The sequence below is a fragment of the Pan troglodytes genome, chromosome 20 (genome assembly GCF_028858775.2).
Source record: "Pan troglodytes isolate AG18354 chromosome 20, NHGRI_mPanTro3-v2.0_pri, whole genome shotgun sequence".
NCBI lineage: Eukaryota > Metazoa > Chordata > Mammalia > Primates > Hominidae > Pan > Pan troglodytes.
In genome coordinates, this window is record NC_072418.2 from 37,413,805 (window position 1) to 37,431,615 (window position 17,811).

The following is a 17,811-nucleotide window of genomic DNA, read 5'->3' on the forward strand; positions in this document are numbered from 1 at the left end:
CCAAAGTGTTGGGATTACAGGTGTGAGCCACCCTGCCCGTCCTGTGGATTTTTATTATATTGAATCTTTGGTTTTTAGAGAGTCCCACACGTTTATAGAATAATTTTTCCAATTCTAAATTCACAGTTGCTAATATTCAGATGTATTTGAGTCTTCTTCAGTACATTTCTTGGGGTCTTTGATAGTTTTTTTTTTTTTTTTTTTAAGACAGAGTCTCACTCTGTCGCCCAAGCTGAAGTGCAATGGCACTATCTCGGCTCACTGCAACCTCTGCCTCCTGGGTTCTAGCAGTTCTCCTGCCTCAGTCTCCTGAGTAGCTGGGACTACAGGCTCACGCAGCCATACCCAGCTAATTTTTTGTATTTTAGTAGAGATGGGTTTTCACCGTGTTGCCCAGGCTGGTGTCAAACTCCTGAGCTTAGGCAATCCACCCACCTCATCCTTCCAAAGTGCTAGGATTACAGGTGTGAGCCACCACACCCAGCCTCTTTGATAGTTAAAATGAAATATTATTCTTTCAGGGCTCTAGATTACAATGTAAGATTAGAATACAAGTTTCATTCAAAGTAAAGATGACCTTTTTTCTTGTCTTATTTTAGGAAATGATTTATTAAACTTTGATCTCTTATATTCGTTTGATAGATTTTAAAAATTACTTTTAGCTGTTCAGAGAGTTAATCTGACATTAGTTTTTCCATCCTTCTACATCCAGGTGAAGTTCTTGGATATGAGATCCTAGGAAGGAGAATGTTCCTTACCCCATCCTGGGGTTAAGATCACCAGTCTTTTGGGTCAGATCTGATTATTTAGGTGCCTGAATAAGCTAACTAACACTGCTTTGGGTTAACCAAAAAAAGAACTTGACTTTTTAGTAACACAATTAATTTTTACTGTGTTTAAAAGCGATTTTGAAGGAATTTCCAAGAAGAACTTAGAGTTATTTCTTAAGAGACACAGCATCATTGGTATAAATCAGGGTTTGTCAAGCTTTTTCTATGAAGGGCAGACAGAAATTTTAGGCTTCATGGACCACATGTGGTCTCTCTCACATATTCTTTGTTTTTGTTTTTGTTTTGAGACGAAGTTTCATCTTGTAGCCCAGGCTGGAGTGCAATGGCGTGATCTCGGCTCACTGCAGCCTCCGCCGCCTGGGTTCAAGCAATTCTCTTGCCTCAGCCTCCCGAGTAGGTAGGATTACAGGCGCCCACCACCATGTCTGGCTAATTTTTGTATTTTTAGTAGAGATAGGGTTTCACCGTGTGGGTCAGGCTGGTCTCAAACTCCTGACCTCAAGTGAGCCACCCACCTCAGACTCCCAAAGTGCTGGGATTTACAGGTGTGAGCCACCGCTCCCGGCCTTGTTTTTATTTTTATTTTTTACAATCCTTTAAAAATGTAAAAGTCAGCTTTACTTTGTGGGCCCATCTATTCTATGGATGGGGTTTGGCCCATGGGTTCTAGTTTGCTGCACCTGCTGGTATAAGTGTATAGTCACTTCCTTGGGTCAGGGTCATTCTACTTTGGATCTATCTTTGTAATTTTTTTTTTTTTAGACAGAGTCTTGCTCTGTTGCCCAGGCTGGAGTGCAGTGGCGATCTCAGCTCACTGCAACCTCTGCCTCCTGGGTTGAAGCAATTCTTATGTCTCAGCCTCCCAAGTAGCTGGGATTACAGGCATGTGCCAACACACCCAGCAAATTTTTGTATTTTTAGTAGAGACAGGGTTTCGCCATGTTGGCCAGGCTGGTCTCAAACTCATGGCCTCAAAATGCTGGGATCACAGGTGTGGGCCACCGTGCCCGGCCATCTTTGTAATTTTTTTTTTTTTTTTTTGAGACGGAGTCTCGCTCTGTTGCCCGGGCTAGAGTGCAGTGGCGTGGTCTTGGCTCACAGCAGCCTCTGTCTCCTGGGTTAAAGCGATTCTTGTGCCTCAGCCTCCCAAGTAGCTGGGACTACAGGCACGTGCCACCACACCTGGCTAATTTTTTTTTGTATTTTTAGTAGAGACGGGTTTCACCATGTTGACTAGGCTGGTCTCAAACTCCTGACCTCAAGTGATCCACCTACCTCGGCCTTCCAAAGTGTTGGAATTACAGAGGTTAGCCACCACGCCCAGCCATCTTGGTAATTTCTAATTGTTTCTATGATCATATTTTATACCCAGGGATACTGTCATTTTAAAGTGTGTATAAAATGGCTTGTCATAATTTTATTTTTATTTTTATTTTTTATTTATTTATTTATTTTTTTGAGACAGAGTCTCGCTCTGTCGCCCAGGCTGGAGTGCAGTGGCGTGATCTCGGCTCACTGCAAGCTCTGCCTCCCAGGTTCACGCTGTTCTCCTGCCTCAGCCTCCCGAGTAGCTTGGACTGCAGGCGCCCGCCACCACGCCCGGCTAATTTTTTTGTATTTTTAGTAGAAACGGGGTTTCACCATGTTAACCAGGATGGTCTCGATCTCCTGACCTTGGGATCCGCTTGTCTCGGCCTCCCAAAGTGCTGGGATTACAGGCGTGAGCCACCGTGCCCGGCCGGCTTGTCATAATTTTGTTTAAAAATTCGACACATAAAAAAGCATGCCTTTACTTCTCAAAAGAAACGTAAGCAGTGAAACTTCTACTTTCCTTTAGCACCTCATTCCTTTCCCCAGAAGTGACCATTAGTAACTGGTTGTTGTATGCCATTCCAGACTACCGTCTGTACATGCATGGATATGTACAGATGTGTGCAGCTTTGACTTTTACATAAAGAACCACATTGTTCATCCACCATTGTGCCTGGTCACTGCTTGATAGAGATATGGCAAGACAATAGTTAGGAACACTTTGTCCTCTCCTAGAAAGTGTTGAACAATCTTAGACTCTGACAGCTATCACCCCATGATGACATAGTGCTCTTAGCTTTATTCAGGACTTCAGGCAAGAGTGGTTTGAAATATAAGGCCAAAGGCTTTTATTTTAACCTGAGCATTACTGAGCTCTTCTTCAGGACATGCTTGCAGGTATTGGAGGAAACAGAGCTTGACCTGCAGGGCCCTTTGCTTTCCAGCCCTGGAGGGCAAGTGCGCCTGTTGCCCAGGGCAGGACAATTAGAGAAGATAACCAGCTGCGAGCAGTAGGGGCTTGGTAAGCCGCTGGGGCACAGCAGTACCTGCTTTGTTTCTTCTGCTTTCCTGGGACTGGCATTGACCACTGAAGCTGAGAACGGGAAATACTTATTGTTGTAGTTTGGAATTTTGACTTGGCTTTCCACATTGAAATGCTGATTAGATAGTTGGAATACTACCATGTTTTTTTGTACATAATGGGCTGAACAGGCTTTCCCAGACGAGTCTGGAAACTAAGTAGTTGGTGGGTTTTCCAATTTATGCGTCTATTCTGAGTTTCAAACAGCTGACTTACAAGTGAATTTCTAAATGTGATTGCCAAGCATAGGCCCGCAGACTTCACGTTTCACTTTTTCCCCAGAGCAATATTTGTTGTTTCTGGAATTTATGTACTGCCAGGGGATTTAGCCATAGGCCAGTAAGGGTCTCTCTCAGAATTTTCAGCAACTCAGATGAAATGGCTAGGCATTTGGATTTTTTCCTTTTGGTTTTTTAAGGATTTTTATAAGCAAGGCCCTGAGAGTCGCTTTGACATTCATCCCTGGGGAAAGAGGTCTGTGGCCTAACATTGCCAGGCAAGGCCTCTACTCAGGAGCTCAGTCCAGGACTGTGGGTGAGAAAAGCTCTGGATTCGAGAGTATTCAAATATTTGACCATTTAAGAGCTAGGACAAAGGATGATCCTGTCCCCTTGCCATGTGCCCAGTGCATGTGTGCAGTGTTCCCAGGTGCTTCTGACTTACAGCCAAGTTTGGGCTGTGGTTATTGATTGACAGATACTGATGCCTGTGTCCAGGAATGGTGGTTGCTGACTTGTGTGCTCTGCCACCCTGCCTTGGAACCAGCAGGGCATATGTGAGTCCTGTCCAGTCTATACTCACCAGTGACTTTGCCCCTTAGCCCGAGTGGTTCACCCTCACAGTCTCTCTGTTAGAGAAGTGAGCTGTGACTATGGGGTTTCACTAGCTGACTAGTGCCTGCGACACTGGTACATCAGCCTAGGAAGTCAATTACTGGGCACAGAGTCAGAAGACCTGGGTTTGGAAGGTGACATCTATCACTTAAATAAAATTACTTTTTCAGTGGAAGTGTACATAAATAAAAGAATCAAAGTGACTTGTGATTTGTGAATTCATTCCACAGATATTTATTGTATGCCTTGTTTCTGCCTGATACTACTCCAGCATGTCGATTGCAGTAGTGAACATGACAGAAATCTCTCCCTTCATGTAGCTAGAAGGGAGTTTCGATCTTAGAGAAGGTAGTTAGAAAAGGTACCACTGAGAAGGTGACATTCGAGTAAAGGCCTGAAAGGGATGAGAGAGCAAGCCTGTTGGCCAAGAAAAGAGGATTCCAGGCGGAGGGAGCGCCGAGCACAGAGTCCCAGAGGCAGGAGCCAGCCTGGAGTGTTGGAAGAGCAGGAAAGAACCTGCTGTGGCTAAAACAGAGTGAAATGGAAGGGAGAGAAGCAGGGGTGAGGTCAGAAGGGTAAAGAGGGGCCACTCTGGTGTCTGTTCTGAGTAGGCAGGTAGGAGGCAAGGTGAGGTACACCTCTGAAGGGCAGGGGATGGGAGGGCAGCAGGCTGGGCCCTGCCATTCTTTTGTAGTGAGCAGCGATGCCACTTCTCCCCTTGCCTTCTTCATACTGGGTAGCTCCAGGGCTCTGGTTTTACGTTGGGTCCTCAGTGTTGAGAGGTGTTGGTCCTCTATGTAGGCAGTCCAGGAACCCAGGGCAGCCATGGAGCTCCCAGGAGTTGTATGTCTCTAAGGAGACTATATTTTATAAATTCCAGCATTTTTATTGACTTTTCAAGTATTTACCATCTTGTGAATAAGCAGCCAGACATATATGTATATATACGTATTATATATATATGCCAGACGTATATATAAAATATGTATTTTTTATATATGTGTGTGTATATATACACATACGCACACACATACATATATACTTATATATATACATATATACTTATATATACATATATACTTATATATACACATACTTATATATATACTATATATACATATATACTTATATATATAAGTATATATACTATAAAAATATATACTATAAAAATATATATATTATATATATAGTGTATGTATATATATATATACACACACACACACACACACACACTATATATATATATATTTTTTTTTTTTCAGAGATTAGGCCTTGCCATATTGCCCAGGCTAGCCTCGAACTCCTGGGCTCAAGCAGTCCTCCAGCCTCAGCTTCCCGCGTAGCTGAGACTGCGTAGCTGAGACTACAAGTATGTATCACTGGGCCTGGCTCTCAAATCTTTACACAGTTGCATCTTGGCTTTCAGTTTGACACAACGACAAATTTCTTTTGTATACTATGTGATTACCTGTGAATATGTTTGAAATAATTTATCTGTGAGTGCTGACTGACTCTTAATTAAGGACCTTAATTCAGGTATATTAACATTTATTTTGGATAGATATATACCAGAAATATTGTAGAGTAACAATAATGGAAAATATTAGAAGCTGGTTTCAAAAATATGATTTGCATTAACCTTAATGGAATTGAATGTGCATCCTGTTCCTTTTTTTTTTTTTTTTTTTTTTTTTGCCCTAAAGGTAAAAGTAAGTGTTACTTGTTTTGACTGGTAGATCTTCTGTAACAGATTATGGAGTAAATATTTCCTAATGGTATGTGCCAGATGAAAGTTCATATTGCTGCTGCTAATCAGAAACTGAAGTTCACCTCATAAAAAGCTTGTATGAATCCAGTTTTGAAACTTGCTAATTTCAGGTCAGTGTTTTTGGCTTACTTTTTTGCTGAGGTGAATCTGCTATTACCTAAATTGTCTTCAGACTTCTACTTCAGCCTGTAGAGGAAGCTGTACTTAATTAAGCAGCTGGAATTTGGGTGATTCTGTAAATTTGCACTGTGGTCAACAAACATGATTTACCATCTGTCTAGCCCATTCTACGTGGGTGGAAGCCACCAAGGCCATTGGGCATCTGTCACTGTGGAGGGACTGGACCCTTTGACTTTGATTTGTCAAGACAAGCATGTGCAACCAACTCATTATTCTGATAAATGCTAATTAAAAGGAGAAAAGTAAGGAAATAAGCAAATTTCTGCTTTTCCGGTAGAAACTGTTTTTCATGGTAACCAAATAGCCCTAATGGATGAGGGAAAAATCTCCACTTTGCAGACTGTGATCAATTCGGTGACTCAACCAGTGGCCAACAGTGGAGGATGAAACCATTTGTTGGAAGGTTGCTGAGGAACCGTATTTGGGAGAATCAGGCCTTCCCCACCCAAATCTCATTGATCACCCTTAGTGTCATGGAAATGGAGACAGGTCATCACGTCTCCTGATGTGCTGCAGCAAGAACCACACAACATATCTAATATTAATAATATTCTACTTCTCCCTCTTTAAAAAAAAAAAAAAACCCTGAAATAATCTAATCAAGCTTCTAAAATGAATCCGGTCTACAGGAAATGTGGGGTGTAGTGACGCAAGTTATGCAATACCACGAGAAGGCAACCAGACAAATTCACAATGTGGCATATCCTGTAATAAGTTGACCTGATTTGTTCAACAAGTCAGTAGCATTTAAAAAAATTACACAGAATGTACTGTTCTAGATTAAAAGAGTTAAGCAATATAACAACCAAATAAAATTACCTTTTTGGGGTTGAGGTTCAAACCAAATGTAAAAGATAATTTTTAAAAGATAAGTTGGGAAGCTTGAACACATACTGAGTCTTGGTTGATTGGGATTTACTTCAAAAAAAGAAAAAAGATGGGGAAGGATAGATGGTAAAAGCATGGTAAAATGTTAATGGAATTGAAGCTTTTAATTTTTTTGTAGAGACAGGATCTTGCTGTGTTGCCCAGGCTGTGAGCCCAGGTCTCAAACTCCTGGGCTCAAGTGATCCTCCCACCTCAGCCTCCCACAACACGGGGATTATAGGCTTGAACCGCTGTGCCTGGCCATAGGATTGAAGTGTTTTGATGGGTACATGGGGGCTTGTTATGTTCTGCTTTTGTGTACGTTTGGACCTTTTCCAAGTTTGCAAAAAGTGAGAGAGAAATTCAGGAATGTGTTAAAGACGTAATATATCAGAGTACCCAATAAATAACTCCATTTCATGGAGGGCTTTTCGCATATGAAGTGGTCTTCTAACAGAAAGGGGAGCATTATTGAGTAGTTAGAAAACCCAAGGTGTAGGGATGAAGAGAAAAGCAGGTGTTCTTCAAAAAAAATGAAGAGAGTCAAAGTGAATCAAAGGAGAAAATGGGAACAGAGAAAAGACCGTCTCTGAAAGTGGGAGGCCAGCAGCAGGTGGGAGTCAAGGAAAGAATGAAATGTTGCTAATTTTGGGGACTAGTGATTGAATGGCAATGTTGCTGTCTTTTTAGAGAGTAGGATTTAAAATTTTGAGTTGCTGAAAAGGCTTGCGTGATGTGCTAGAAAAATTAGGTTTGGTGGGCAGATTAGAAGGAAACAAATAGGAGAGTTCATGAAATATAATTTCAGATAGAACTGGCTTTCCTGAATTAATTTTTTGGTTCTGGTCAGCTTAGGAGATCTCACAGGATTGGATAATGGCCTGTTCTGGCAGCCTCCCTCCTCTTTACAAACCAGGAACCTGAGCACCCGTAAAACAGCATTTGCCTGAAGTCCTTCTGAGGCCAGCCCATGTATGGGTTATGTGTCCTATGTGTCTGCTGCCTCCCCACTGTCTCGGGCCAGTGCAGTCTAGTGCAGAGGGGCTTGTTGGCAGAGGCCATCCCCCTGTGAGAACAGGTTGTCCTGCCCCTCTGCTAATGGTGAAATGTCCAGAGCCAGGAAATCAGAAATAGCGTGATGTAGAGGCACCCCTGAGCACCCTTGCTCGCACTAGGGCCCCTCCTGAGTAGGCCCAGCCACCTGGCCTGCCTTCCTCTTCTCCCAGCTGAGCCACCCACCCTCCTCGATAAATACACATGAGCTAGCTGCAAGCATTGCACAGATGACAGGGACAATAAAAGCACTCCAGGACTGGTAGGCCAGATAAATAAATAGACTGGCACTAGGTGTGATGAGTGCTGTGATGCAGATGGAAAATAGCCTCAAGTCTGTTGATTCGGCAAAACTTTCAACTGCTCCTCTCCCCGCACCCAGCTCACTGTGCCAGGGCCAGCCCTCATACCAGAACCTCCTACCTAACTGAGAGCGCATCTGAGCAGGGGCAGGGCAGAGAGCCCAGTAGGCCCTGGGGAGAGTGAGGAGATACTGGTAGTTGCCTCTGAATATCCAATCTCTTTTTTCTTTTTTCCTTTCTTCTTTCTTTCTTTACCTTCTTTCCCCTCCCCACCCCGCCCCCGCCAAGACAGGGTTTCACTTTGTTGCCCAGGGTGGAGTGCAGTGGAACAATCACAGTTCACTGCAGCCTGAATTCCTGGGCTCAAGCGATCCTCCTGTCTCAGCTTCCCAACTATCTGGGTCTACAGGTGCATGCCACCACACCCAGCTAAACTGTATTTTTTTTGTAGAGTTGGGATTCCATTACATTGCCCAAGCTGCCATTTTTTCTTAGTAACAAACTCTCATTTTGTTTTCCATACTGTGCCTGGAATAAGGACTACACCTCTTAGTTCCTTAAAGCTGGGAGTGGTCACTTGAATAAGATCTGGTTCATGACGGTGTAACTAGAAGTACTGCATGAGATTAGTGGGATATCTCCTTAAGGGGAAATTAGTGCTCCCTCCTCCTCCAATTTTCTACCGTCTCCAGTGCGTGCAGAATGACTGAGGGCCATTTAACCATTTATAACCGTGAAGTCACCTAGAAATAGGAGCCTCGCGTGAGTGTGCCGAGCAGAAAGCTAGGAAATGGGCTCCTTGTGATGCCCTGGCGTCTCCATTCCAACCCTGGTCCATCTGCTCTGGATTTGTTTTACCTTAGAAAAAAATAAACATAATTTTTTTTTCTTTTCCCCCCTCTGAGATGTAGTTTCGCTCTTGTTGTCCAGGCTGGAGTACAGTGAGCGATCTCGGCTCACTGCAACCTCTGCCTCCTGGGTTTAGGCGACTCTCCTGCCTCAGCCTCCCAAGTAGGTGGGATTACAGGCGTGTGCCACCACACCCAGCTAATTTTTGCATTTTTAGTAGAGATGGGGTTTCACCATGTTGGTCAGGCTGGTCTCAAACTCCTGACCTCAGGTGATCCCCCTGCCCTGGCCTCCCAAAGTGCTGGGATTACAGGCATAAGCCACCACACCCGGCAACATAGTTCTTACTTAAGCCACTGTATTGGTTTTGGGTTTGATTTTTTTTAATTAAAAATTATTATTATTATTTTTATTTTTACTGTAGAGATGGAGTCTCACTGTGTTGCCCAGGCTGGTCTCAAACTCGTGGGCTTAAGCGATCCTCCTGTCTGGGCCTCCTAAAGTGCTGGGATTACAGGTGTGAGCCACCATGCCTGACCTGTTTCTGTTTTTGTTTTTGTTTTGTTATATGTAGATAAACCTGATTCTAATTAAGTGGAAGCAGGAAGACTAGTTAAGGGGCTATTAGAGCAGTCTAAGTGAGGGATGATAGTAGTTTGGAATAGAAGGGTAGCAGAGGTGACTAGAAGTAGTTATGTGTATTTTTACTGTGGTAAAATATATGTAACATAAATTTTGCCATTTTAACCATTGTTAAGTGTTCAGTAGTATTAAGTACACTTACATTGTTGTGCAAGCATCACCATCATCCATCTCTAGAACTTTCTTATCTTCCCAAACTGAAACTCTGTACCGGCTCAACAGTAACTCCTGGTTCCCCTCTCCTCCCAGCTCCTGGCAACGAACATTCTTTCTACCTCTATAAATTTGACTACTCTAGGAACCTCATATAAATGGAATCATAGAATATTTGTCCTTTTGTGACAAGTGTGTTTCACTTAGCATAATGTCTTTAAGGCTCATTCGTGTTGTAGCTCGCATCAGAATTTCCTTCTTTTTAAAGGCTGTGGCCGGGCGCGGTGGCTCATGCCTGTAATCCCAGCACTTTGGGAGGCTGAGGTGGGTGGATCACCTGAGGTCACGAGTTTGAGACCAGCCTGGCCAACATGGTGAAACCCCATCTGTAGTAAAAATACAAAAATCAGCTGGGCATGATGGTGGATGCCTGTAGTCCCAGTTACTCAGGAGGCTGAGGCAGGAGAATCGCTTGAACCTGGGAGGCTGAGGTTGCAGTGAGCCAAGATCGCGCCATTGCACTCCAGCCTGAGCGACAAAAGTGAAACTCCGTCTCAGAAAAATAAAAATAAAAATAAAAAATAAATAAAGGCTGATAAATATTTTAGCAGTTGTATTTTGCATGGTTTATGACATGCGCACCTGGGTCACTCACTCCCTGGTAGTGCTATTTACTGAGATGGGGAGTAGTGGGGAAGAGTAAGTTCAGATAATAGGTCTGTGATGCCTATTAGATATCCCATGGGTGATTTCTAGAGGATAGTTGCATACACAAATCTGGAGTTGAGGGTTGAGGTCCAGAACTTGGAGACCCTCAGTCAGTAGACAGATGTAAAGCTAGAGAACTGAAGGAGGTCATCAAGGAAGAGCGTAGCTGGAGAATGAGTAAACCCTGGGGCACTCCCACATTTACAGTCAGAAGATGAATAGGAAGCCTCCCAGGAGTCTGAAACTGGAACAGCTGGAGAGCTAGGAAGGAAATGAAGCAAGGGTGATGCTGCTGAGGGGAGGTGAGGCCTCCTCTCCACCCCATTCCAAGATTTGCCATAGTTACACCACTTGGAACACTGTGCAGATACAGCCGGCTGGGAGTGTCCCTGTCAGATGGGGATATTGGGATCCCTGTCTCAGTGCGGCAACATGCGAGGCATCTAGTGCGACAGAGCGGCCTCACCCAAGTGATGTGTCATGATGAGGATAATGTTCATGGAGACTGATTTCTATTTGCCAGTTCCCTGTTTGTCTTTGTAATCGGTTTATCAATAGTATTCTTGATGGAAGTGACAAATTTTAACAAAAAGTACACTCATGTGAACAAAAAGAATTTTCTGACCTCTGATGGGCTCTTGAGGCCATATATCAGGATAACTTAAATATGTTTTTATCTCTGCCCCCAATGTAAACTTGTTTATGGAGAAAACTTGCATTTTGTTTTTATTTATTTTTTGAAACAGAGTCTCGCTCTTTCTCCCAGTCTGGAGTGCAGTGATGTGATCTTGGCTCACTGCAACCTCTGCCTCCCAGGTTCAAGCAATTCTCCTGCCTCAGCTTCCTGAGTAGTTGGAATCACAGGCATGCACCACCACGCCCGGCTGATTTTTGTATTTTTTGTAGAGACAGGGTTTCACCATGTTGACTAGGCTGGTCTTGAACTCCTGACCTCAGGTGATCCACTCGCCTCAGCCTCCCAAAGTGCTGGGATTACAGGCATGAGCCACCGTGCCTGGCCAAAACTTGCATTTTGAATGGGAAAAATTACTCAAGAGTAATTAACGTGGACTCAGTTATCTTGAGTGGCCTTTCATTTTTTCCCTGGATGATATTTTGTAATTATTATTATTAGGTATGTTAAGGTTTATAGCAGTGTAGCTGCTATAAATATAAATATAGAAATGTAAAACTTCTGGTAACAAATTTTTAATATATTTTGGAAAGCAAACTATAAACACACAATCTACTTTTTGCAAAAAAAATCTGTAGGTACAAATATGGGCTGTTTAGGAATCGTACAATCAATGGTTATACCTATTTAGGAATATTTAGAACTATTTGTATGTTTGTATAGCTAATCTTTTCCCCCCTGATTTATTGATGATGAGTATTACTGATATAAAAAGTTTTGTGCACCACAGTGCTTTGCCCATGAAATATGAGCTCAGAAACTGCCTGTGCTGTTATTTTCACCAGCAGTGAAGCAGCGTGTCCGGGGGCAGAATGTACTCTTGTGTGAATTATTAGCATTTGGTGTTGGTTCCGCCACCCTTGGGCCTGAGCTTTCTTTCTCCCTCGTTTGTTCTAAACATAGCATGGCACCTTTTGTATCCTGTAGGTTATTGCTGACTGCAAGGAGACTTTGTTGTTCTTTAGTTAGTTTTTTACATATTAGTTTCAGTAAGCCTGTTTCTTACATTTTTCTACTGTAGCATAATCTTTGTAAGTACTTTCTATAGCCCAGGCATGGTCTGCTGCATTCTCTGTGTCTCTGGGGATGCATTTAGGTCTTTGTGTCACATTCTGGTGTGTAGCTCATTATGTAATGACTCGAATGATCATCAGAACAAAAGATACCTCATTAAGAACAAGGTTGAGGACACTAGGAACCTAATGTAACATTTAAGGTATAAATGAGTATTGAAGAGAAAGAAATGATTGAATGCTTTGGAATTTCTAATACAAGCACCCATCTTGGACCTACTTACACTGGACTTTTAAAGTGATCAGAAATAAATGGATGTAGGAGAGTTTTACTTGTTCCTCATTCTAAAGGGATATGAAAAAGATGAACTTGAGTTCATGAAGTTGAGCAGAACAATGAACTTAGTGAGAAATTATTTGTATTGATGTGAAAATCACACCATGTTTTGGGAAATGGGGTGGACTTGGGCACTCCGTAGTTCCAACCACATGCAGGTATTATAGGCTGAGTCAGGCCTGAGCCTAGAAGAGGAATAACTGCAACTAAACTTTGAAATATTCCAGGAAAGCAGAGTTGACATGTAGGTTGATCTGCAACAACTACAGTGGTATAGAAAGGGTGGTCTTGGCTGGGCGCAGTGGCTCACGCCTGTAATCCCAGCACTTTGGGAGGCCAAGGCGGGTGGATCATGAGATCAGGAGATCAAGACCATCCTGGCTAACACGGTGAAACCTTGTCTGTACTAAAAATACAAAAAATTAGCCTGGCGTGGTGGTGGGTGCCTGTAGTCCCAGCTACTTGGGAGGCTGAGGCAGGAGAATGGCATGAACCCGCAAGGCAAAGCTTGCAGTGAGCCAAGATTGTGCCACTGCACTCCAGCCTGGGCAACAGAGCAAGACTCTGTCTCAAAAAAAAAAAAAAAAAAAAAAAGGGTAGTTTTTTGGTGCTCCAAATAGGAAGGCCTTAAATTAAAATCTGTTTTACAATCTGAATAAAATATAAATATCATCAAAAAGAAAAGGTATTCTGGTTATGTACATGAATACAACATCCTTAGCAGCAGATGTTGTGTGTGTGCAAGGGAATAGGAAGGTAAAGATGCACCCTTCTCCTCCACCATCAAGGGTTGCTAGAAAACAGGCTCTCATTCAGTAGACCCCGATAGCTGTCTGTAATCCATAGCTCCTTCTCTGATTAGTATTTATCCACTATTGTGGCTACATTCTGGATGTTGTCATAGGTAGAAAGAGTAGCCTGGTGGTTAGCAACACAGCTTTCGGAGTCAAACAGACCTGGTGTCAGATCCCTACTTATTACCTGCTTGACATTGAGCAAGTTTCTTTATCTCTGTAAACTTCAGTGTTATCATCCGTAAAATGGGTGAATTGCTCACACCCCACAGGGATGGTTCACCAAACATAAGGTGCTTGGTATTTAAACACTCAATAAATGGTAGCTGTTGATAGAGCTTCACTGGCATTTTAAACTTAAATACCTGCCTTTGGCCACTCTGCTCATCCACTCCCCAGCTTCCCACATGTGTTCTGCAATTTGACTGAACCACACAGTCCAGGAAACTTTCTCCATGTGAAGGAGAAAATACCTTTCCACAGCCCTGGGGTCACACTCTCCCAAACTTATGTCAGGAAGACGCCCAAAGACTGGCTCATTCCTGGGTCAAGGAGAGTGGGGTCTGTTTCAGGAGGGGAGCTGAGCTAAGACCTGAGATCCTCGTAGGGGAAAGGTGGGCAGAGGCAGGCTGGAGGTTGAGCTCTGTACTCTCTCAAGAGAAGGTGGTGGTTATGCATCTGTTACTCTGGGTAAATTTTTAGAGCAGATATCTGATGAAACAGCTGTTTCCAAGGTCCAGCGTTAACCATTGGTTTGATTGGCTTTGAATAAGTTATTTACAACACAGATATTTTGTTACAATCATAATTTGTATGACTGAGTTGGTCTCCAGGCATCCTGGGTAGGAGAGGGAGGTGCACAGTAGCTGAGCTGTTGTCCTCATTCCTTATTTATAGGAAAGAAGCTTAGGTTAAATGACTCATCCAAGGTCAAACACATCCTAAGTGGCGGAGACAACACAGACAATGCCTTTTAAACTGACCTGTGTCTCTTCCCCCACTCCTTCCTACAGCAGGGTTCTGCCCTCCTTACTGCCACCCCACAGCAAGAGGGCTTCCTCCACCTCATTCTCCCCAGGGGTGATGGCCTTGTCAGAGAGCATCCTGTTCTTGATCTGGGGGCCCTCCTTCAGGCCTTCAGCCATTCCTCAGAACTTTGCCCCTTAGTAGGGGAGGGGACAGGGTAGCTCTCCCTTTGCCCTTGGTCATTTCCTTGGGGAGCCTTTTCCTTCCCATCTGTCTGTGTTCCTTTCCCAGCAGCACCCGGCCTTGCATATCTGTTCATTGCCTGTTGTCTTCCCCATTAGAATGTCGCCCTGGCGAGAGCAGGGACTTGCTCATTCTCTTTCTAGTAGTGTTCCCAGCTCTTTGTGCTTGGTGCATATTAGGCATCCCCATCTTACATATTTATTGAGAGAATGAATGACTAAGTTGTGTCCATCAGAGCTGTGAGAGTGTGAACCCAGAGCTAATGGAGCATGGCGTCTTCCCTTTCTCCTCCTCCTCCAGCTTCCCATAGCTGCCAAGGTGCTGAGGAAGGAGTGGGAGGAAGAGTTTGTGTCCCTGAGGAGCCAGCTCACTCCCCCTCCCTGTGTCTGCAGTGGGTGGGGAGATTGAGGAAACCCTCAGCCTACACCAGTTAAGGTGGAGTTCCTGTCACATGCAAGCCGATGCCAGTTTAGAGTCTGCTGAAGGCAGTGGGGCACACAGGTGAAGGGCATGGACACTTGAGTCAGGTGACTGGTCCACCACATGCAGATTGTGTCCCGCTGACAAAATTTCATAGCCTTTCTGTGCCTTGATCTTGTTGTCTGTGAAGGGAGGATGACCTCATAGGGTGGTTCCTGGGATTGAATGCGCTAGCCCATGTGACTCTCCAGGATTGGTCAGGTACAGGCTGTGTGCTCCACTAAAGCTGTCTGTGTGCTCTACAGGACTAAATAGCTGCTGCTTATTCTACTCCTGGCACCTGTCTAACTGGCCTAGGTGCGCTGCCTTCGTGTCCCTCACCCTGCCCAGTCTAGCACAGAGCACTGGGGGAAGGGCTCTGAGGAGGTGCGAGTGGAAGCCCAGGAGTTTGGGGGGCTTCAGCCTGTGATGTCGGTTGTTGTTCCCTCTGGAGGGCAAGTGCTTTGGTGTGAGATTTGTGTGCGGTTTTTTGTTTGCTTTAGTTTGGTCCTGGTGATTTCCACGGGGTGAGGAGGGATTCGGAGATAATAAGTGTCTTGCTGGGAACTGGCTTGCCCCTGCTTCTCCAAGAAACAGCTCTGACTCTTGGGAACTGAGAGGGCGTGTGGCAAAGGTAGATGCTGAGGCGAGGCGAGGCGAGAGGTCCACCTCTGCACCGCGCCCAAGGAATCTGTGCATGTGCGTGAGGCAAGGCAAGGCGAGAGGTCCACATGCGTGCCACAAGGCAGAGAGTCCACGTGTGCACCTGAGGGGAGAGGAAGGTTGAGTCTTACTGTGTGCTGCTCAAGGGACAGGACAGTGCATGGGCACTGTGCTGGATTTTGGTTCCTTGTAAAAAGCAATGGCTATAGTTCCCTGACCTTCACCACTTCCGTGAGGCAGTGGGCTGAGGGCCGGCCGTGAGTGGGCTCTCTCAGGTCCACTCCTGCTCAGTTGGGTGAATTGCAAACTCAATAAAGTAAGTTGTTGTGAATAAGTAATCTGCATAAGCCAAAGAAATATAAAATATCTTCCACAAAAAGATTATTAGGGAGCAGGATAAAAGAACTGCAAAAGGTTTTTGTTGGTATTATTGCCAAATCTGATGTGGGCAAAACAACTATGAGAAATTAGGAAAAAATGTCAATAATCTGGAAGGTTTGTGGTCAAGTTGCTTTGTAAGTGGCCAGTTTTTGCCCTGTGTTAAAGAGGAAATAAGGCCGGGCATGGTAGCTCACGCCTGTAATCCCAGCCCTTTGGGAGGCCGAGGCAGGTGGATCGCCTGAGGTCAGGAATTCGAGACCAGCCTGGCCAACATGGTGAAACCCCGTCTCCACTAAAAATACAAAAATTAGCCGGGTGTGATGGTGCACCGAGGTCAGAGAATCGCTTAAACCCAGGATGTGGAGGTTGCAGTGAGCCGAGATCACGCCACTGCACTCCAGCCTGGGTGACAGAGCGAGACTCCATTTCAAAAAAAAAAGAAAGATAATAAGAAATGATAGAGAACACATTGTAACTGTGGTTTATGCAAGAAAGTAACAGGGAGGAGCAGCAAAGGAGCTGTCAGAACAGCCTTAGCCCATACCAGAAGGCTGCCAGAGAAATGCACAATCATATCTGAAAATGTTTGTGGCACATAGTATATATTTAGTATACATCTTATTATAATTACATATTCATGTGTATAGTATTTTTTAAGTTAATTTCCTACTTGGACTATTAGCAACCAATCACTGATATATATCAGGTTAATGGGTTTCTACTGTACTCATGAATGGAGCTGTCCATTATATTTTCTTGACTCCTGGAAGACTGGTCTGTCAGCTTTGTTTCGTAAGACTGGAATGATGACATACAACTACGTTAATAACTATGTTAACACTCCTACTAAAATAACTGGTATATTTGGATTCCATTTTCAACGGAATGTCTTATGATCAAACTGGCCTTCTTTCAGATTTTTAGTTGCATGGTTTTTCCTTTACCTTCTGAATACTGTGTGGACGTAATTGCTATTGTGGATGGCTGTGGTTCAGCAGGAGCTCAAAGACACCAGAAGTGGTGTGAGTCCAGATACAGGGGGTGGAGACAGGATTGGGGGTTACTTGGTGGGAAATGGGAAGAATTATTTCAACCTTGGGCCTTGTTATTTGATGGAAATGTTTTGACTTCTAGGCATCAGTCACCGAGGTCCAAACACAAAAACAAAGGCAGATCCTTCTGAAGCATGGTGGCCTTTTAACTTTGTATGATTTTGGATTTCCAGTTAACTATTGCTTCTATTCAAGTTGGTCATTGAAAATTTACTGTGCGAATCCAACAGCAACCCACAACCTAAACATCCCTGGCTGTCTTGTTTTCACAGGTGTTGGGGCGATGTTTCCTGACTGTGGTGCAAGTCCATTTCCAGTTTTTGACTCATGCGTTACAGAAGGTCCAGCCAGTGGCTCACTCTTGCTTTGCTGAGGTCATCGTGCCAGAAAAAAAGAACAGCGGCAGTGGCGGCGGCTTATCTGGCATGGGCCACACACCTGAAGTAGAGGAAGCTGTGCGGTCCTGGCGGGGGGCTGCTGAGGTAACCCTGGCTTTGGGGAGATTGGTGCCTGTGTTCAAATAGGAGAGGCTCCAGAGGGCCTTTGCCTGTTGATTCTCAAAACAGCCATTTCATTTAGAAATGTACATTTTAAACTGTTATCATTGGCTTGTTCATTCATTTAACAGTGAACATCTTTGTGAATGCCCACTTTGTGCCAGGCATGTGCCA

General features: G+C 44.1%; 1 protein-coding gene across 5 annotated transcripts in view; it reads left to right on the forward strand.

Moving 5' to 3' along the window:
* The window catches only part of GARRE1 (granule associated Rac and RHOG effector 1), a 100,832-nt gene that overhangs the window by 47,953 nt on the left and 35,068 nt on the right, over nt 1-17,811 (forward strand). For all 5 annotated transcript variants that reach the window (XM_016935636.4, XM_054673279.2, XM_016935634.4 and 2 more), the window contains one exon: nt 17,413-17,622. In XM_016935636.4, the coding sequence (XP_016791125.3) occupies nt 17,413-17,622 (210 nt within the window). The remainder of the gene's footprint in view (nt 1-17,412; nt 17,623-17,811) is intronic.